Source organism: Adelges cooleyi, unplaced genomic scaffold (genome assembly GCF_023614345.1).
Source record: "Adelges cooleyi isolate 19-005CV unplaced genomic scaffold, UGA_ACOO_1.1 ACOO_flye_CR_arks_rails_tigmint_CR_PRNA_412, whole genome shotgun sequence".
NCBI lineage: Eukaryota > Metazoa > Arthropoda > Insecta > Hemiptera > Adelgidae > Adelges > Adelges cooleyi.
The window spans coordinates 12,704-35,884 of NW_026096093.1; the positions used below are offsets into that span (position 1 = coordinate 12,704).

Below are 23,181 nucleotides of genomic sequence, written 5' to 3' on the forward strand. Positions count from 1 at the left end.
TTTATGGGGCCCAAATTCAAAGCCATTTTTTCTCTATATCTTTTCTCTAATATATTATCTCTAATCTTATATGTATATATATTCTGTAACGTTCAGCCACCCCAATAACAATCCCAATCTTACAACGTCCATTGTGAACGGCAAGTATGAACAACAGAATAAAACTAGAGTGTAGATGGTTGTCTCGCGTCCCTTTGGCGAGTGTGGAGCTAGCGCTTTGCTTCACCTCGACTCGTTCAACTTCGTCAACACGAGGCGACCTCGCGAGAGTGTGGAGGTAGCATAAAACTTTAAGCAACATACACAAATATTTACTTATAAATTATAATTAAACATATTTATCAACTATTCTAACCCTCATTCAAACATGTTCTTAACTCAATACTTTGATGACTAAATATTTTCTTTTTCTTTTAACTATTAAAAAAAAAATTCTTACTCATGTAATTTTAAGCAAACTAGAATTTTTTTAAATCGAATCAGCATCAAGTAACCCCTTTACAATTCTTTTAAACGATGGTCAGATTTACCAAAAAAAGAACCAAAAAGGTTCAATTAGCACAATCGTTGCTAGAAAACAACTTGGTAAAAGCAACACAGACGAAATATCTGACAAATGTTCTATCCTAAGCTTACACCACACATTTCAATATAATTTAAACACACATAAGGATATATTTAATAATATCCTTTAAGCCATAACACATATAATGCTAAAGATAAAAACATTTTTTTTTTATCTATGGCATCTTACTCACTCATTTAAGCAAATTCACCTTTATAATTTTAATACTTTAAAAAAAAAAACACAGAAATACGTTAAAAATATTACCCCTACCTTAAACACTTTTTATTACATTTTACATTATGATCAACAAATACTCAAATATTTTAGCTCAGTCTTTTCACAACAATCAACTCGATATCATGCTAGTTCACGAAAATATCATAGAATACTAAAATATCATAGTCATATAACATCTTCAATTCAAAATTGTTTTTTCAATAAACTCCATCAAAATCAAGGTAATCTTATATTCCTTATTGCTTCAGCTAATAACATAAGAAATCAAACAATTTGTTTTTATTTATTTGTATGATACTCTCATTATCAATCAAAATGATCAACGCGAATATATTCAATATGCTTTTATACATTAAAAATAGATCACAAATTAGTGGGTTTTATGATACATATTATTGGTGTGCAACAGGCAATCCTTTCTTAATATCTCAACATAACGGCCCAATTGTTTTTCAATTAACTAATTCCGCACAAAAACGCGAAACCCCACCAATTAACAACTTCTCTTACTTAAGACAAGACATAATTATAAGGAAATTGGAGTGTATTAATATACTCAAATCAGAAACAAAACAAAATCTATTAAATAAAAACTCACCCTTTATAATACACACTACTAACATACAGTTCTGTGACGATAAACACAACCTTTTCTTCTTCAACTTAGATAATAAAATTAACTCTATTAATACTCTAGCTCGTATAATTGATGAAAACCTTCAAATAGGCATACCAAAAAGATTTTCTATAGAAGAAATCTTTAACATATGTTGTCAAACAGAATTTTTCCTATTTTTTACCTGTCGTCTATGGGACAGAAAATATTTATCAAACTTTACAAAAATATACAAATTAATTGAGATTTTCGCCATGTCACTAACGTATATAAATTATGCCAACTTATGAGCTGTCAGATTATTAGCTGTAAATATAGGAAAATTTAACACTGATAATATACCGCAATACTCATTAGAAAAAAACCAATACCAAATATTACCAATATGTAATGAATATTTATTTGTTGATTGGAACAGAAACTATCGCAGAATATCTAATTCTTTTCAAAAAAATAATTTACACCCCATAATCGTACACACACTCATGCACTTCCATAATACATAGTGTCTCGGTCACCCATCAATTCCACAAGAAGCCATAATACAAAATGAAATATTTACCAGTTATCTCATACTAACTTCCTATAAAACCAATGACTTTGAGAACACTCAATCGGTCCCTAACGAACTCGGGAACATTTATTTACTTTCATCCGCAAATTCTCCGCTCACTGTAATAATTAATATAATTAATGAAGCACAAAATATTATAAACCAAATGGGTTGGCAAAATTATGAACTAATAATATTATACCGACTCCTTTTAAACTTTAATTTATCTAAGAAAAGACTCAAAGCACACAATATTAAGAATCGCAAATAAAACATATTCTACGCTATTAACTTCGCCCACTTTACTAAAATATTATATTTAAAACATAAATTACAAATTAATATTAGCATACATTTCAACTAATTAATTTTGTTATCAAACTTTATTTAATTACATATAACTTAAACAAAAAAATACAAAAAAAAAACACAAAAAAAATATATTTTAACACGGCAAATCAAAACAGTATAATTTGGAGAAAGTTAGAGTAAGAAATATTCAAACAATTAATGTTTACTTAACAAAACTACACCATACACACAAAGATGTATGCGAAGCACAATTGCACATAAAAAAAATACAGCTTATGACAAATATGAACTCATTATCTTATAAATGACTCTCAGAAAAAAATATCATATGCACAAAACTCACGAAATTTAACAATAAAATATATAATTATTATATTATAAAAATACATACGCTTTCAAATGTATTTAGAATACACTATAGCATTCATGCACTTTTATGTGACAAATCAAGTAAGATTATATAGCTTTGGTAGTGCATGTGCATATAATTCTTGAAAGTATTAGGTATATAACACCTAAAAACAACAAAACAATATATTTTCTTTATGTAAGATCTATATATCTTATACATATGTACATGGTGAATAAGTTATATTAACACAAACAAATTTGTCTCCAAACTAAATGATTAAACACAAAATCAAATATCTAAATCACATTAATATTACACACAACCACTATAATATTATATACATTTATTCAATTTTTTTTTCTCTTTCTCATTTTTTAATTTGTTTAAAAAAAATATATATATTGTCATATACAAACTATCACACATCATCCCTACCAAAATATATTGTCAAACCTGTAAGGGTGTATTGTCAACTACAAATACACCTGGAAACGAAAACAACATCAAAGGATCAAATCAAACAATCAACCACAAGGCAACCTTATCTCATTCATCTGCATAAAACAGCAAATGGCATATAACAAAAACTACCCACTCCCTGAAACACAAGATATTAATTAAGTAAAAATTTCACCACCAGGACAAAATACAAAAAACATATTTAAAAAAAAAAAGACCATCCAATTTACTAATACATACACAAACATCAACTATACTAGTACTATACTAATACTAACATGTCTTTCGAAACAAATACATCCGTATATACCGAAAATACAATCGAGAAGTACTTGGAATTGATAATTGCCAACACCAATAACAATTATTACTTCCACACCAACTTCTTATTGGATTATATCAACAAAGGATTTGAACATATTAAACAAAAAATAAACAAAGACATATTCCTCAAAAATTATCTGTTCTTCCCATTTAACTTCGATAAAAATCATTGGATGCTAATCACTTGCCATGTGCCCACGGAGAGTGTGATAATATATGATGGAAGAAGAGGGACTTACGAAGACATCACCTCCGACCTGATCAATTTCCTTACACAATGGGAAAATGAACATAAAACAAAAAAAAAATATACGGACGGTTAAATTCGGAAACCAACCGATGCTAACAAATTCATGGGATAGTGGGCCAAGTTTAATCAAAATGACGAGACACCTGGCAGCCAACAAATCGCCGACCATCAACCAAGCCATGATGCCATTCATGAGAACAAGACATAAGGAGGAGATCGCACAGAACACGCTCTTTCTCCAAACTCCACAACCACAAATAATTCTGACGACAGTACACCCTACACAGGTGCCTAATTTAACTATAAATTTTAAGACTTTGAAAAATAAAAAAAGTCCTTCTAAAATAAAAATAAATAGATTAAGAAGACATAAAAAAAAGAAGGCTAAGCCTAATTGCAAAAGAAATCTAAAAAAAAGATTGCAATATTTAAATCCTCAATAGCACTTTTTTTATTTTATTTTAAATTTGTTTAAACACATTTTATATTGGGCCACGGGGACGTGTCCAAAATTCGAAAGTGGCACTTTGTAATGATTATATTGTATGCACTGAATCATTTACACGTAATATCATAATGCATAATACATTTTATAGTTAAATTATGTGCACTACAAATACCTTTATATATGATAAGATTATATGCACTAAATTCAATATTTGCACTTATCAAAAATGTCAATTATACAAGATCAATTGTATGCATAAATAATAATATCGCATACAATTATTTATATATTATTTCAAGTACAATATTTTATAAAAATATAAAAGGATAAACAAAAATAAACAGGACACGTAACACATGCTGACTCATACCATACAATTGTACGTTTGGATGATTATCCTAGGAAACATTTCATACTTCACCCCCTGCTAATGACGCATTTACTCCCTATATAAGACAACACGACGGGCTTGTCGCCGCTCAGTCGTTTAGCTACAATCGTCTGCTACTTATCAATTATTTAATTGTTAAGGCATGGTGTGCGTAGTTAACCGATTCTTTTCGTAATTGTTTATGGTTTTGACTCAGTGTATGTTCCAAGTCCTATGCACAACAAAACATTGTGTTTGTTTATTATTATTTTATTTAATAATTCATCTATTAATTTAGCTATCTTAACATAGTTAGTTGCTTCAGAACTAACTCTTTTTACAACATACCCTTTTACGCCGTTAAAGTTCTATTATATTATCAGAATATGCACTGTTCTAATAAATTAAATAATCCACAAAACGCCAAAGTAGAAAATAAAATCACAATAAATTCCATTATTTTAATATCCTACAAAACTGATGAACAAGGACACTAGTGGCAGTCCCCAATGAAATAGGAAATATATATTTCCTTTTATTTTCAAAACCACCATTTAACGCAGAACTGGACATACTTGACGAAACACGTAAACATTTTTTACCACTATAAATGAGAAAATATTCATAACATTATTGACTCACATTTATTAAATTTAAATTTTTTCCCAGAAGAAGATTAAATAAATAAATCATACATTTTTTCTTTTTCATTATATCTTTAATAATATAAATTCAATATGCATTTGTTTTTCTTCTCTGTTCTATCTCTCCTTTTAAATTAAGACGACTGACTTAAAATAGACGCAAGTGTTTTTTCTTTAAAAGATCTAAGTAATAGATCAATTTAATCTTCAAAGCTGCTGCTTTGAGATCGTCGCTGGACCAGAATCTAGGTACGTGGAGATATACTTTATAACAATACATATTATAGTAATTGTAAAATTTAAAAAAAGTTACGGTAGTATAAGACACATCCATCAACTTTCATAACCCCCTTGACCTTTCCTTTAAAATTATATTATTATAGTATGCACACAATAATACTGGCACTATTTACATCATTGCATTTTATTTATATCTTTAAAACATGTAAAAAAAATATAAATAAAATTATATAGGTACATTTAACACTATTTTATAATATTGCTGAAAATGTTATGTTCATTAAACAATAATCACTAATAAAAAACAGATTAAGCATTAGCTTTTTACCTATATTATGTGTATACTTACAAACATTTATTCATGTCTCTATGACCATAAGTAGAAGGGGAATGTATGTACTGGAACAATGGGAGGATTGAGGATTGGTGATTAGCCGGAGGATTACGCAGGTGGCGATCGGATAATTCACAGCTGTCCTGTACCCCGTCATGTAGGTGTCTCGGTCGCCGCCCGGAGAATGGCCGCCGCGGGGATGAATGGATGACGGTGTAACAATGAACTCCGCCTCGTTGACCCTAACCTAACCTAACCTAACCCAATCGGCAAATTTTAATGTATTATATTTAAAGAAAAAAAATCTTTATTATTTTTATTAACTTATATCAATTTTTATATTATTATTTTTAGCAGCTAATTTTTTGATTTTCAACCTAACCTAACCTTTCACCGATGTTTTAAGCTGTTATAATTTTTAACGATCATTTCTTAATAATATTATTTATGGATAATACATATAAAATATTATATTACTTTTAAATTTTGTTTTAAAACACTGTTTAACTGATGTCATAGAATACGATATTTTATTTAATACAAACCTTAAAAGTAAAAATGGTAAGTTTCCATTTAGTACAATATTTTATCCTTATAACGCATAGAAATCATGCATACACACCTTAAGCTCACAGACATGAAATTATGTAAATATTATGGTCAGATTTTTTTTTACAATTCTTACTAACCATAGTGTTATAGAAACGCTAAATCCAGACCACATTTTTTTAAAAATAATAAGGATAGATATTTAGTTCATAGATGAGTCATGATAATTTAGTTTAAATAAATTTAATAAATTAAATTAAATTAAATACATAGTTAACTAAAAAAAAAAATGAGGATTTATTGTTTTTTTTTTTTAAAAAAAGTTTCTTTTAGATAAAATATTTAAGTCACAATCATACCTCTTAAAATCTAATATTAATAAAAAAAATTACAATAATTAACTCCGGTTTCTTAAATCTAAGGTTAGTAAAAAAAATTACAAGTTAATATATTCAATAGGTAGATCAACGTAATTTACAAACTTGTCTAATGTAAGCAGGCTCCAATTCCTGGCGATTGATTTATCGACTGTGAGCCATCGGTACAGTGGACGTCTGCATTGCTTACAATGCATTAATCGCATAAATGCGAAAAATCCATTAATGTCGTTGATGGCAAATGATCTAACCCCAAATTCAGGTTGTCGTTCTATGCCCTCAAAAGTGCTCCAACACGGGTGTTCATTGCATATATAATCGCGACTGTTGAAACGTTTACAACAATACGCGACATTCCACTCGGTAAACGCACTTGAATATCGTCGTATATGATCTACCCCGTATTTTAAAGGATATTGCGATATACGTTCAAAAACAAAACGTGAGGTAAACATATCGTTTCTTATATAAATTTCTGAGAGATTTGACATAGTTAATTTGCTAATATTTCAAGTTGAACAAAATACACGGGTTGCTCACTGAAATGGTTAACACTAAATGTTGATTTACGTAACTAAATATTTTCCAGGATATATAGATTCAAAAAAATATTGTGTATGTACCCGAGAAGTTTTCTTTATAAATGTAGATAATAAATTTACCGTTAGGTTAGGTTATACATGATGTAAAACTGAAGAATTTGGATTGGTCACGCAAAGATCATCCTCCCACATATAGCGACGTGTAAGGTTATTTTAAAATAATGTATACTATGTAAAAAATATATACATAAAATTCGTTTCGGTCAAGTCGGGGTGTGTAATATATCATTAGAAAAGATCAACCCTGTTATTTTCTTTATAAATAAAAATCGTAAATTTACCGTGTGACCATGTTATCGAAGAATTTAGGTTGTTTGCTTAAAAAAATCCTCCCCATGTAGCGATGCATATGCTCATTTTAAAATAGTATTTACGTGTAAAAATATATACATAAATTTCGTTTCGGTCAACGAAAGGTCTTTCCATAGAATCTTATAACGCACTAAAAAAATCAGGTTCAGACCAGTTGCTAATGTTTGGTGGATGCTGGCTTGTTTACGTAAAGAACACCCGCCCCCCATGTGGCGATGTGTAAGGCCATTTTAAAATAATGTATACTATGTAAAAAATATATACATAAAATTCGTTTCGGTCAAGTCGGGGTGTGTAATATATCGTCAGAAAAGACCAACCCTGTTATTTTCTTTATAAATAAAAATCGTAAATTTACCGTGTAACCATGTTATCAAAGAATTTGGGTTGTTTGCCTAAAAAAACCTTCCCACGTGGTGATGCGTATGGTCATTTTAAAATAGTATTTACGTGTAAAAATATATACATAAATTTCGTTTCGGTCAACGAAAGGTCTTTCCATAGAATCCTATAACGCACTCAAAAAAAATCAAGTTCAGACCAGTTGCTAATGTTTGGTAGATGGAATATGAAACGAAATATCATCCCTTCCAACGAGTTGGGAGGGATGAATATTTTGCTTGTTGGAGGGAGGTTATGATTAAATCTTAGACCATGCTAGTGAACCAATATTTCTAATAACGTCAGATTTGGTTCTACAGCGAAAACGTTAACAAGTGCATCTAAGTTTTCACTCCGTTAAAATATTACATTTATTTTCCAGTGTTTAATTTTAATATTATCGGTTTTGTGTTTTTTTTAAAACAAATTATCATATTAATATTATTATTATTGCTAATTTTTAAATATATTTTCGCTTTCGCATAAATTTAACATACTAACGCATACAATATATTAACGCTTATATAAGATATTGCTTACTAACTTTATAACGCAATTCATTTTTTTTTTACGCATTTAACATAATAAATTATTATTATTAATCAATTATTATTATATTATTAATATTATATTGATCATATTAAATTTTTAATCATGTATCAGTGTAATATTTGTAAAAAGGTGTACTCTTTAAAGCAAAATTTAAACCATCATCTTAAAACTCATGATGGTGTTCGATTTTACTGCGGTGAATGTGAATATGATTGTGAAAGTAAATTCAATCTTACTCGACACTGCAAAAGGAAGCACGGTATGTGAATTACTTAAAATAAGATACATTTTTTTTAATTTAAAAAAAATTTAGTGATTTAATTAAATAAATATATATTTTCACACAGCCGGAGCTGGTCAGGATGGAAGACACGAGCGTATACAGCAACGTACTAGCGTTATACAACACACATCCAACAACCAGACATTAGGTTAGTATAAACATTTTTTTTTTTTTTTGTAAAATAGTAAATATTATTAAATACCTTTTTTTTTTTTTTAGAACAAAGGGGCACATCACATGAAAGCTTCTTCGATAGTGAAGGTGATGAATTATGTAATCAAGCGTATGATGATATTCCATCAACATCGACAAATTTACCGGACTACATACAAACCCCCGAACATATGCAATCAAACTCGGCAAGTGGATCAGGTTAGTCAATAATATAGTTTTTTACAAGTGAAACGATAGGATATGGTTAGATTAAAATTTAGTTAATAATATATTAGAAATAAATTTAATCGTTTAAATAGATATTATTACAACTTGGTTAAATTATTAGTAAAACCAATTTTTTTAATTTAACTCTGGAATTAATTTTTAAACGATTAGCTAAAAAATTGCCTATCTTCAACGCCTGTTTTTATTAGTTTTATTATAGTTTTACAAGTGAAACGATAGTCTAGGGTTAGATTAAAAATTTAGATAATAATATCTAATCGATTGAATAGTTAGTATTACAACTTGGATAAATTTATTATTAAAAACGTTATTTTTAACGTGATTAACCATTAAATGTATAAATATTTTTTTTAATTTATTATCAAAAACATTATTTTTAACGCGATTAACGATTAAATGTATAAATATTTTTTATTTTTTTAAGATAAACTAATTTATATAAAAATCGTTCACCGTCTACAATCGTTTTTTTAATTTTTTTTAATTTAACTTCGATACTATTTAACTAAATGTATAAATATTTTTCGTGTTAATAAAATATAATCCTGCGAAGTAAATTACAATTTTTAAACGTTATAATAATTATCTAAAAATCTTTTACACTCTACGGCCGATTTAATTTAACTGAAATTATTTTTAAACGATAAAATATTTACATAAAAATTGCCTATCGTCAACGCCCGATATTTTTTTTAGTTTTTATTTAATTTGATTAGAAAATTATAGTAAACGTATTATATTAAGTAGGGAATATTATTTTATTATTAGGTGTAGGTAAACGACAAAGAGACAACGTCAACCAATCTAACACCCGATTGAAACGTCATCGACTAGCAGTTACTCAAGTAGATGGATTTGTATCAACTAGCAGTGGGTTCAACGGGCTTTGTAAAACTTTCTACAAAAGAAATTTTAATCAGTTAGCTGATTATGACTCTTTCCTGTCTGAAACCAAACCGCAACTATTCGAATTATTAAGAACACTTGTAGCCGAAAATGCGGTGAAGTATACATTAAAACTGGAATCGACGTATAAAATCCCTTCTACAGATGTTTTGGAAAATAGAGCATTCAAGTCATCAGCAAGAACTCTATTCCAGGACACGAACATTGAATCGGCAATAGACGAGGACTTTGCTAAGATAATTTCTGAAGAGGCTGAGATGGAGGGGAAAGGATCCGGGTTTTCTTTAGAGAAAATTGATGGTATACTACTTGATGTATTTAAATATACACCCCTTGGAGGTTCAGCTTTTATACCGCTTCCGGAGACAATTGAAAATCGTAAAGCAACAATAAACGTACAAAATAATGACAATATGTGCTTCAAATACAGCATTATGGCCAAGGACGTTACTGCGCCAAACCCCAGCCGTATCACACATTATCAGAATGTGCCAAGCAGACACAATTTCTCGGGACTTACATTCCCCGTGCCATTATCTGAGGTGAAACATTTTGAAAAAAATAATCCAGGGGTATCGATAAACGTGTACGGCTTCAAGAAGGGGAGTTTAACATATAAAAATAAATCTAAGAATAACAACGGCCAGACGTCTCAAAATGCAGAAAAGGATGAATTCATTATTATCCCATACAAGGTGTGTGACCGTGAACAAACCGATCATTACGATTTATTATATTTCAACAACGGAGAGGGAGTATACCACTACTGTTATATCAAGAATCTTGCAAGATTGGTTGGATGTCAACTGTCTAAAAACACCAAGGAAAAAGCCATCTGCAGACGCTGTTTTAAGGTGTACATCGATGAACCGGGTAAAATTGATAAAGAAGCTAGACTTGAAGATCATAAACGAATATGCGTCAAGAACGAGTCAGTAACTCCAATTCTACCACCGCCAAATACGTACATGCAGTTTGAGAACTGGGGTAACACCCAAAAACTCGATTTTGTCATTTACGCTGATTTCGAGTGTTTATTGAAGAAACCTGTAGGGGACAACCATTTTGGGAAAACAACTGTCACTCAAGAACATGTTCCCATGAGTTATTGTTATTTAGTTAAAGCTAGCGAGGATGTACCAACAGAGCTAATGGATCAATTCGACATACCGCAATCCCCGGTTGTATACAGAGGTAATGCAAATTCTGAGGCTAACGATGTACCAAAGCATTTTATACAGAGCATTACTGATGTGGCACGTAAAATTGAACAGCTTTTAAAAATCAACACTCCTATATGTATGACATCACAGAACGAAAGTAACCATAAGTCTATCGTGAACGGGGGTAAATGTCCTCTTTGTAAATGTAAATTTTCATTAACAAATAATCCGGTACGTGATCACCATCATTTAAGCGGTAGATATAGACAGACTGTCTGTAATAGGTGTAACTTAAAGATGCAAACCGCGAAATTCGTAAGTTGCATCATGCACAATCTCTCTAGTTATGATAGCCATATAATAATAAATTAATTAGGACACGATCCGCATACAATAAACGTAATTCCAAATAGTGAAGAAAAATTTATATCTTTTTCAAAATATATTTCGAATAGGTTTTCCATACGTTTTCTGGATAGTTATCGTTTTATGGCTAGTAGTTTGGAAAAATTAGCCAATAACCTTGCTCGATCCGATAAGACAAAGTTCCGTTCTGTGATAAATGCATATGGTGAAGATGATTTGGATATGGTTACTCGTAAAGGTGTTTACTGTTACGATTATACGGACTCATGGGAAAAATTGGAAGAACAGTGTCTACCGCCTATAGAACAGTTTTACAGGTGAATTATAATAATTATATTACATAAAAAAATAATAATAATAATAAAATAAATTAAAAACCATTTTTTTTAGTTCACTGACTGAGAAAAATATTTCCCAAGATGATTATAAACACGCTCAAAATGTATGGAATCGTTTTAAATTCAAAACTTTAGGCGAATACAGCTTATGGTATGTGATATATTTAAAAGTATTCTATCTTAGTCTGATAATTATTTATATTTTTCAGGTATAACGAATTGGATGTACATATTTTATGTGATGTTTTTGAAGCTTTTAGGGAGCTCTGTTTAAAAACATATGAAATCGATTGCTGTCATTATTATACTATCCCTGGTATGAGTTTCGATGTGTGTTTGAAATACACTGAAGCCAAGTTGGAATTGATATCAGACTATGACATGTTACTTATGTTCGAGCAAGGTAATAACAATTATAAGTTTCATTGATATTACATCTCTAACATTCGTTATCTAATTTAGGTGTAAGAGGGGGAATCTGTCAAGCTTCAAAGAGATACTCTAAAGCTAACCACAGCAAGGCACCCGTATACAATCCTGAAGAACCAAACAGATGGATAACATATCTTGATGCAACAAATCTGTGAGTAATAATAATGTGAAAACTGTATTTATAGTTTATTTTTTTAATTTTCATATAATTATTTCAGATATGGTTGGGCAATGTCGCAAACGATACCAACTGGTAACTTCAAATGGTACGAAGGAAATCTTTCTGTACAATCTGTTCAAAACCGTTTAGACAGAATAGATGACAATTCGGAAAACGGGTTGATTTTAGAGGTTGATGTCGAATACCCGAAATCCCTTGATGATCAACATTCAGATCTGCCGTTTATGTGTGAGAAGATTACCCCTCCTGGTTCAAAGATAAAAAAATTAATCTTAACGTTAAACGATAAAAAAAAGTATATTGTGCACCACTCAATTTTAAAGCAGGCTCTGAAGGAGGGTCTTGTTTTAAAAAAGGTGCATAGGGTACTTCAATTTGACCAAAGCCCTTGGTTAGCTAGCTATATTTCACTCAATACGGAAATGAGGAAAAAAGCAACCGACGATTTCCAAAAGGACTTCTTTAAGCTCATGAACAACGCAGTTTTTGGTAAATGTGTATATATATAATTATATTAAAAAAAAATAATTTTTTTAAAAAATAATATCATCTTAATTATTTTAATAGGTAAAACCATGGAGAATGTGCGCAATCGCATGAAGATGTCTCTTGTCTGCAGTCCTGCAGCTTTTCAAAAACTGATAAACAAGCCTACATTTAAGGGTGTAACGCAATACAATGAAAACTTGTATGCGGTACACCTCCACAAGGCAGTTTTAACTTTTGATAAGCCTATTTATGTAGGATTTACTGTCTTGGAAATCTCCAAGACTTTAATGTATAATTTTCATTACAATGTAATGAAAAAATACTATGGATGTGACATAGAACTGTTATACATGGATACAGGTAATACTATTATTATTTTTTTTATTGAAGAACTATTATATATATTTATTATTAATATTTTCAGATTCTCTAATGTATTTAATTAAGACAGATGACTTTTACCATGACATGCTAACCAAACCGGGTTTTCTGGAAAAATTGGATACATCTAATTTCCCGCCATCTCATCCGTGTTATAGAACCGAGAGAAAAAAAGTTCCCGGAACTTTCACAGGTTAGTTATACAATATAATAGTTTCTTTTTTTTTATTGTATATAGGTAATAATTCTAATATGTTTTAGATGAGACTGGAGGTGAAATAATCTCGGAACAAGTGGCTCTAAAACCAAAATCGTATGGCTATATACAGGTTGGACATGAACATATTAAAGCTAAGGGCGTTGCTTACCATGTAATAAAGAATCATATGACATTTGAGGATCATATGGATTGTTTATTCCAAGGTATCAATGAAAAAGATCCTGCTGCATTCAATCCATACCGTACGATGAACTCATTCCGTTCTTATAAACATAATATTAAAACCATTTCAACCCTCAAGCTAGCGTTAAATCGACATGACGACAAGAGAGTTGTATTACCTGACCGTATACATACTTTACCTTATGGACATTATAAACTAATGTAAGTTATAAAATCAGTAGTTTGTTAAAAAAAAATTTACTTATATAAACAATTTATTTAAACATAGGGAGATGGCTGAAGAAGAAGAAGAAGATGAAGAAGAAGAAGAAGAACTATAATTTCCAATTTATTATTAAGTTTATAGGTATTGTTATTTTTTTTTTTCACCCTTTTATTTATTTTTGTTTTGTTATATATATTTTCTATACACTTCAGTTTTGTGCAGACAACCTCTCCCACTTCTGATTGTTGTAGTGAGAATATGTAAATAAAATATAAATAATATCTTTACATGTACTATGTTATATTCGTAATGTAAATAAAAAAAATAGACTACTAAATTATAATAAATAAATTGTTTTTATTAAAAATAAAGTTAAATTAAAATACATTATAATATACAAGGTTATGAGATGTTTACAAACCAATTTCGTAATGCAAACATTTTATAAAAAGTACAGTGTTTAGGGTTAAATTCATATGAAATAAACATGATGGATATGATTCTTCAGTGGTTAGTTCCGATAAGCGAGGGCATCCGATGTCTTCAAGGTTAATTATTTGGACATGTGGTATAAACTGATGTAAAATATCTTTTTTCTGTAGCCCTTTGACATAGATGATTGTAAATGTTAAAGAATTTAAAATTCTCGATATATCTTCTGCTTCAACGTCTCCATATTGAGGTGTCATTGAGTGATGGTTTCTAGCTAGCCACCTGTTAACGTTTCGAGTGTTTTTGTTTGAAGTTTGTGTAAAGTTGTACTTAAATATCCAATGTTGTGTATTCCATGTGTCAGTTGCAATTACAGATAATTCTTTTATTAAATAATTAGAGTCTGGTGACATAATGCATTCCATATCCAAAATAGCAGAAGTCATTATGAAAAAATAAATCAACTAATTTGCCGGCTTCTTAAATCCTGATTTATCTGCGAGAAACACTTCTAAAGAACTTATACGGCCTAATATATGTTCATCTAATTTTCGAACATCGTTTTGGTCTTGAATACTATTAAGAATTTCTACGATTGTTTTATCAGTTGTATACTTAAAAATTTCATTATCATCATTGATTTTTTCTATAGTAGTTTCTATAGATTTAATTTTTTCAAGGTTATCTGATGTTGTTTTCTGTATGTCATACAACTGTTTTGTAATACTTGAAATTTTATTATCGTTATTTTTTATAAGTTTGCTATTACCGTCAAGCGTTGAAATTATATTGTTTATAAATGTATCAGCAGTCTCTCCAAACACGTTCATAGTCAACGTATGACTGGCTATGGTTGCTTTATATCAGTCCTATTTATCCAACTATTTTCGGTCGATGGAAATCCTAACCATTTAACATACAATTTAGATCCTTTAGTTCGAACAACTTTTTCCACTAAGTAGTCATGTGGATAGTTGGTTTTAGACAATTCTTCGGTGTAGAAACAACCCGATATAGGATTATTTTTATAATCTTTAAGTAAATAAGTGGGGGGATCTGTTTTGTTGACTTTAGTAATACAAAACACCTCAGTAGACCAATTCGGAAGGTATTTTTTATGGAAGAAACTTTTATAAATTGATATTCTGACGTTATCACCAATTTTAAATCTGATTTTTTTATATTGAATCACACGTTCACGTAATTTAACTAGTGAAGGGTTTGCATTAGCTTGTGCAGGTGTTAATCCTATAGATCTGTGTATAGTATGATTATATTTTTCGGTTATTAATGGTAGAATATCTAACCAGTTATATGAACCCCTAGCTGTGAACTCTCTATACATAAGATTTTTGAGCGTTCTATTAAATCTTTCGACTATGCTGGCTTTCAAAGTCGAAAAGGTAGAATATCGTTTTACTTTATATTTTTCAATTAATTCATCAAATATTTTTGAGTAAAATTCTGAACCTCTGTCCACCTGAAGGAGTTTAGGACATTGAATATTAAATATTTTAGCCATTGCTAATGTTACTTCTTTACTGGTTTTAGATTTTAAAGGTGCTGTGTATGCGTATTTAGTATAACAATCTAATACTGTGAGTAAATATTTATACCCCTTATTAACGTTCGCATAGTGTACCATTTCACATAAATCTGCTTGAAACAAATCATTTTTTCCATATAATACAACCTTCCTTCTTATATAATTTCTTCTTGCAGGCCTGTGTAGTTCGTTAGCAATTTCCTGTTTAGACATCGGGAATTCGTTTAATTAGCTTAGACTTGAGTAGCTCTTGCCAAATTATTGTGATTTCATTCGAAACACCTGTATTACCTGCTGATTGTGAAGCTAATAGTAATTTTAAACGTTCACACAAATCGTTTGGATTTTTCCAAAAAATTAGTTTCTTTTCTTAACGTTTTTTAACATCCATAAACACCTGTGGTGTTAAGGGGTATGATATTTTTTAAATAAACTGATTCTTCTTTAGCCTCAAACACTAACGCGCAGTCTCCGAGAGTAATTTTACCATTTTTATGTTGTATAGGCCCATAAAGTTTATCCGAGTTACTAGACTCTAACCATGTTCTTATGCGTTTGTTAATAAAGTCTTCCACGTCTATCGCATCAGGGTTTTGATCTTGTGTCGATGAGGTGGCTTCTGTATCTGTTTGCATAGATTCATTTACTAGGTTTTCTTTTGATTTAATTTTAGTTAATTTTATATCTGTTAGTTTTTGCAGAGGTTCAATTATAGGATTTAGGTTTTGCCTTATAACATGATCGGTTCTAGCATTATTTTGTTTAAGATCTTTAAATTTTTGTTTAATATTTTCTCTAGCCTGTATTAACTCTTTTAATAAAGTGTAACTTTCCTCTGCCATGTTTGATCGATAAATGAATAAATAGTTATACGAGTTGTACTCTATATAGTAACAAACGTATCGAAATTGAGTCTATACCGTCCGTTATCTCTCTCATCGTCTTTGCTAATAACTATAAAATTATATTTTTCACGATTCCAACAGGTTGTACAAAACTCGTTAAATTTATTATATGACATATCGGTAGCTACATGATCATTGTAAATATGTTTTAAGTTGGTCTGATCCATTTTGAACACCACAAGAAAATTTGCATTATCACGAAGAATTCTTTTATCTAAATATGAACAACTTTGTGCACAATATAATAAATCCAGCTTGTTATGTCTACCGCGAGCAAAATAAGCGCGTATAACACCTTGACTTTCTGTTAAAACGTCATCAAAAATAAATGTGCTTTCAGGTAAAGCTTTCTCAGGAGGAATTACAGTATCGCTTTCGTTAAAAGTAAACATCTTCATACCATCAATACCCGATATAATATCCTTTAACATTTTATATTTTGGCTGATCTACAGTTTTCGAGTATAAATAAATGTTTTGAAACTTAATCCCATTAATGTTAGTAAGTAAAGACTATACACAGTTGGTTTTACCCCCTCCAGAAGGGGCTAAAATTAAAGCGCGTACGGAATTTGGTAATAAATACCCATTTTTAGACTTAGTATGATACATCTCCGGAGGATCCGCGTTTAAAACTGAAAGTTTAATAGTTTGTGGTGAAAAAATCATAACGGTATAAATATATCTGGTTAAAAACGTAATGGCTCATATGATGTCTACACGTCGAAAGAACAACACCAACAAAGGTGGTGGTATACTAAACACTGCTATAAATAATCTTCCATTTGAATTACATTTGCCCGGATATAAGTAATTGAAAAAAATAAAAAAAATAAAAATAATGATTAAAACTAATAAATATATATTTTTGTTTTTATTAGATTCGCAGGTCCTGGGACTAAATTAAAAGAAAGGCTTGCACGGGGTGATAGAGGTGTGAATAAATTAGATGAACTCTGTAGAGAACATGATATTGCATACAATAATAGTAACTCTCTGAATGATAGGCACAAGGCTGATAGATTATTAGAAGATAATGCTTGGGAGTTAGTTAAATCTAAAGACGTTGGACTTAAAGAAAAAGCCGCTTCTTGGCTAGTAACTACTGCTATAAAAGCTAAACGGAAGTTAGGCATGGGGATTCATTATAAAAAAGCTGTATCAGCAGCAAAAAAAGCTGTTAAAAAGAGTACAGAGAAAAACATGGTTAAATTGGCTAAAATCGCTATAGTAGCAGCTAAAAAGGTTGTGGTTAAAAATAAAAAAAATAAATCAGTACCTAGAATAATATCTATTCCTAAATCTGGAGGGTTTTTACCCATTTTACCTCTGATAGCTGGTTTAACTGCAGTTGGATCTTTAGCTTCCGGGGCGAGTAATATTGTTAAAACTATTAATGATTTAAGGGCTTCTAAAAATACAACTGTAAAGTTGGGAAAAGGATTGTTTTTAACTCCCTACGGGCAAGGAAAATATAAGATAGGAAAAGGATTATTTCTAGCACCTAAATCATCAGGGGCAGGAATAAAAAAACCTAAAAGTACTAAACGAGGAAGTAATTCAAAAAACTAATATCAGAGCTACCCAAACGTGCATTATTTGATTTTGAAATAATAAATGTGCACGTCTTTTAAAAATACCCCATTACAGGGGAACCTGTTGTAGAGATACGTTGCCTGTTCATACAAGAAGCCAAGAAGCTTTTGTTATTAATTTAGCTCTCTCGGTTAACGCAGGTTCCCACTGGGTTGCTCTTAGGAAGAAGTTTAACCGCGCTTATTACTATGATAGCTTTGGGTTAGAACCCCCGCTTGAAGTTCAGAAATATTTAAAAAGTTGTAAAATCATTTACAATTGTGAAAAACAGCAACGATGTAATACATATAACTGTGGACACTTGTGTTTAAAATTTTTATCGGAACCATGACAACTTTAACACTTAACAGTAATTCTTCTGAATTAACATGTGAATTTTTTCCTCCTATAGAAGTTGCTAATAGTTCAGAATTAGGTCTTTTAAGCCTTCAAACAAACAACTCTATACCAAACATCAAACCTGGATGTAACCGTATTGGAGTAGTACGTGATAACGCCCTTGATACAGTTACTAACATACAGTTAATAACCATACCTACAGGTTCTTATGAAATAGTGAGTCTAGAAGCAACCATTAAATCACTATTATCCGATATAGTTACATATTTTGAATTAAAAGCTAACACTGTTACTTTGAAATGTGAAATGAAGTGCAGCCATAAAATTGATTTTTCTATGGTCGACAGCATAGGTAGCTTATTAGGTTTTGATACTGGGATAATATATAAACCCGATGAGAAACATGAGTCTCAGTGTATTGTTAACATTACAAAAGTAAACTGTATAAGTGTAACCTAATAACATCTTCATTCGATAATGGGACTTCAAGCCATATTATTCATCAATTCTATCCTACAGTTGCTGCAGGTTATAAGATAATAGAAGTACCTCGACATCTCATTTACTATCCTCTTATCACCACATCTATATCAAATTTGCGTATATTGTTAACTGATCAGGACGGTGACTTGATCGATTTTAGAGGTGAACCAATCACAGTTCGACTACACATTAAACAGATTATATAAAAAAATGGGTTTGAAGTTTTCTAATATAAATAGGACGACAATCTCTAAACGATCTATTAAACAACAGAATCGCACCAAGACAACTACAAAACGTAAACACCTAAAGAAATCTAGAAATATTAACAGAAAAAAACTTAGCAAATCTAATTTGAAATTTTTACGGTCGTTAAACGCACTCTAATTATGGATGATATTTATCTTGACGTGTCATCTGGATGTGTAGATGAGTGTAAAATTATTGATAAAGAATTTCACTCGTTTTTACCATTCTCTACTTCTGCTCTACCAAACAACGATGAAATTCGTATAGCAGTTCAAAATTCAGATAGTTATACTCTTCCAAGTGAGAGTTATATTTATATTGAAGGTAAATTACAAAAGCCTTCTAACGCTACAGGATCGGTTCGTTTTATAAACAATGGGTTGGCATATCTGTTCTCCGAAGCACGTTATGAAATTAACGGTGTTGAAATTCAAAAAGTACGCAATCCAGGTATAACGTCTACTCTTAAAGGGATGTGTTCGTATACTCAATCAAACGTGTATACTTTAACAGATAGCGCATTCGACGGTGTGAAATTTGATAATGAAAAATTTGCACAAGAAGACCAATTTTCCGGAATTATCCCACTGAGTCATTTATTTGGTTTTTGTGAAGATTATAAAAAAATTATTATGAATTGTTCACATCAATTAATATTGAATAGAGCATCGACAGATTCGAACGCTTTACAGATATTCGAAGAGGAAGCTGCTAAAAAAACAGCTCTTGCTGGAACAAAAATAATTCTTTCTAAAATTGTATGGAAAATGCCGTTAATTAAAGTTAACAATAAAGAAAAACTCGGTCTAATGAAAATATTAGATAGTCGAAAATCGATTGAGGTTCCATTTAGGACTTGGGAGCTATCTGAATATCCTACACTCCCAACAAATGCACGTCACTCGTGGTCTGTACGTACATGTAACAAATTAGAAAAACCAAGATATATTGTTGTAGGATTTCAAACTAACCGTAAAAATACCTATACTTCATCCATGTCTGTTTTTGATCACTGCAAACTGTTTAATTTAAAAGTGTATTTAAATACACAAGTGTATCCATATGAAGATTTTCGTGCTGACTATTCTAAAGGATTATTTTCACTTTTCTATAAAGCATATACCGATTTTCAAAAATCTTACTATGACCGAGATAGCGTTGCTCCACTTCTTAATAAAGATAATTTTTTAAAGTTTATGCCTGTGGCAGTCATTGATCTTACACACCAGGATGATGACATTAAAGTTAGCACAACAGATTTAAGAATTGAATTTGAAGCTTTAGAAGCTTTTCCTGCAAATACCTCAGCGTACTGTATGATTCTACACGATCAAATTATTACTTATAACCCTTTTTCAGGTGATGTTCGAAAATTGTAACGTTTTTTTTAACTATATTTAATAATTTGTATTAATTTAATTGTTTTTAACCTTATATTGTATGAACTTATTTCATGTAACTATATGTAGTGTAATGTACCTTATATGTTAGGAGATTATTTTAAATAAAAAAAATAAAAAACATTTGTATTTTAAAATTAATTTTTGTTGACTTTTTATTTGAAACGTAAATTACAATAAAACCATATTTAAACAGTATAGTATACACTTAAAATTCAAGTTTTCGAGGTGCCCATGTTGACTTCTCCGTGTGTTTATAGTTGTCGTATGCTTGTGTTGAAAAGGAGAAGCATTGTGATTCTTCTTCACCACGCCAATCGTATCGAGTTGGACCATCATTTACATCGATTGCCTTTAAAAAAAATTTTTATTAATAATTAAATAATATGAAAATTTTTAAAATAAAAAAAATGTGTACAATACCTTAGGTATGTCATTTCGGTCAGTTATTTTCTTCATCCAGACGTCAGCCAATTCTTCAACAGCAAATCTTTTAATTTCACTAATATAATTAGGTTCACTCATCGGCTCTATTGCTGAAGTTATAGTAATACATGATACCTCCATGATACATCTTAACAACTCTGTTCTGCTTGTTTCCTTGGTTGGGAAGAAACAGCCCATGTAATATTTTATAATCATTTCGATTTGTTGATACACGTTTTCCGTTGTAATTGCCAAGTGTTTTTCAACACATTCATGAACAATATATTCTAGTTCAGCCAGTTTCATCAAATCTCTACGGTTAAGTAGAATGCGACATCCATTTACAGCTTGAGATTCAATAACCAGCACATTTTCATCCTTATAAACCATTTTAGTTAATGAAAGATTGGTGTCTGAGAGAAATGTAGTCTGTGTATTTTCAGGCTTCTCCATGACGCTTGATAGTATATCACCCATTAGTGTATATATAGTTTTCATATAGTGACTTGTTATGCTCACATACCGCGACGGTGTAATGATATGAATCATTACACTAAATGATTTTTTCGGATCGATCCCAATTTGAATAAATTTCCGATCGTTGAAATCCAATGTATAACTGTTGCATCCAATCAGGTCATTTGGCGGAGTCGGTGGAATGTAGGTGTACTTCTGCTTCTTGTAGATTGGTGCGATCGATCCATCCATGATGTATGAATTAAAGTAATTTGTTTAAGTGTAAAAAAAAAAACTAGACACTGGAAACTTTGATTCACTTTTAAACGTTGTACCGCAGAGCTCGAACACTAAACGATGAATGTTTTAGCACCATAGACCATCACTAGTGCAAACGAATCGTTAAATATACCATGTGGGGGGTTAGAATCATTAAAATTGTAGCATTTAGTTATTGGAAGGGAGATTTCTTTAAAATACTGTTAAAAATGCCTACTCTGATCTTAAACCTGTCGTTTCCTGTTGAGACATGTAGACACATCTGACGGTTAACTGTAGATGCTATATGTTTTTGCGTGTTCACGGTTTTTACCCTCTTGTAAGGGTGCATTATCGATATAATATTATATTAGAATTGGATAGTTTAAAAACCACCTGCTTTGACCTTAAACATATCGTATCATGTCGAGGCATGTAGACCCACATGACGGTAAACTGTAGATGTATATGTGATTTACGTGTTCATGTTTTTTTTGTCGTTGTATATAAGATACTTTGTCGGTAACCTTGGGTGTGTGGTCTGGAATAATCGTTTCTATAACACTATGGTTAGTAAGAATTGTAAAAAAAATCTGACCATAATATTTACATAATTTCACCTGTCTGTGAGCTTAAGGTGTGTATGCATGATTTCTATGTGTTATAAGGATAAAATATTGTACTTAATGGAAACTTGCCATTTTTACTTTTAAGGTTTGTATTAAATAAAATATCGTATTCTATGACATCAGTTAAACGGTGTTTTAAAACAAAATTTAAAAGTAATATAATATTTTATATGTAAGGTTAGGTTAGGTTAGGTTGAAAATCAAAAAATTAGCTGTTAAAAATAATAATATAAAAATTGATAAAAATAATGAAGATTTTTTTCTTTAAATATAATACATTAAAATTTTCCGATTGGGTTAGGTTAGGTTAGGTTAGGGTCAACGAGGCGGAGTTCATTGTTACACCGTCATCCATTCATCACCGCGGCGGCCATTCTCCGGGCGGCGGCCGAGACACCTACAAGACGGGGTACAGGACAGCTGTGAATTATCCG

The 23,181-nt window shown here is 30.6% G+C and overlaps 3 protein-coding genes across 3 annotated transcripts; 2 read left to right on the forward strand and 1 right to left on the reverse strand.

Moving 5' to 3' along the window:
* The first annotated feature begins 516 nt into the window (after window positions 1-516).
* On the forward strand, window positions 517-12,525 carry LOC126842034 (uncharacterized). The gene is made up of 9 exons (XM_050578888.1): window positions 517-585; window positions 8,592-8,700; window positions 8,828-8,911; window positions 8,983-9,135; window positions 9,934-11,391; window positions 11,749-11,917; window positions 11,991-12,089; window positions 12,148-12,341; window positions 12,401-12,525. Exons 1-9 carry the CDS (start codon window positions 517-519, stop codon window positions 12,523-12,525), a joined length of 2,460 nt encoding a protein of 819 aa, XP_050434845.1.
* A 240-nt stretch (window positions 12,526-12,765) lies between these two features.
* On the forward strand, window positions 12,766-14,920 carry LOC126842036 (uncharacterized). Its single transcript, XM_050578889.1, has 6 exons — window positions 12,766-13,040; window positions 13,119-13,400; window positions 13,465-13,614; window positions 13,683-14,025; window positions 14,093-14,124; window positions 14,862-14,920. Exons 1-6 carry the CDS (start codon window positions 12,776-12,778, stop codon window positions 14,918-14,920), a joined length of 1,131 nt encoding a protein of 376 aa, XP_050434846.1. The 5' UTR covers window positions 12,766-12,775.
* A 6,266-nt stretch (window positions 14,921-21,186) lies between these two features.
* LOC126842037 (uncharacterized) lies at window positions 21,187-21,942 on the reverse strand. The gene is made up of 2 exons (XM_050578890.1): window positions 21,402-21,942; window positions 21,187-21,330 (listed from the first exon to the last, which is right to left on the reverse strand). The coding sequence occupies exons 1-2, from the start codon at window positions 21,900-21,902 to the stop codon at window positions 21,187-21,189; spliced, it is 645 nt and encodes a 214-aa protein (XP_050434847.1). The 5' UTR covers window positions 21,903-21,942.
* Between the last annotated feature and the right edge of the window lie 1,239 nt (window positions 21,943-23,181).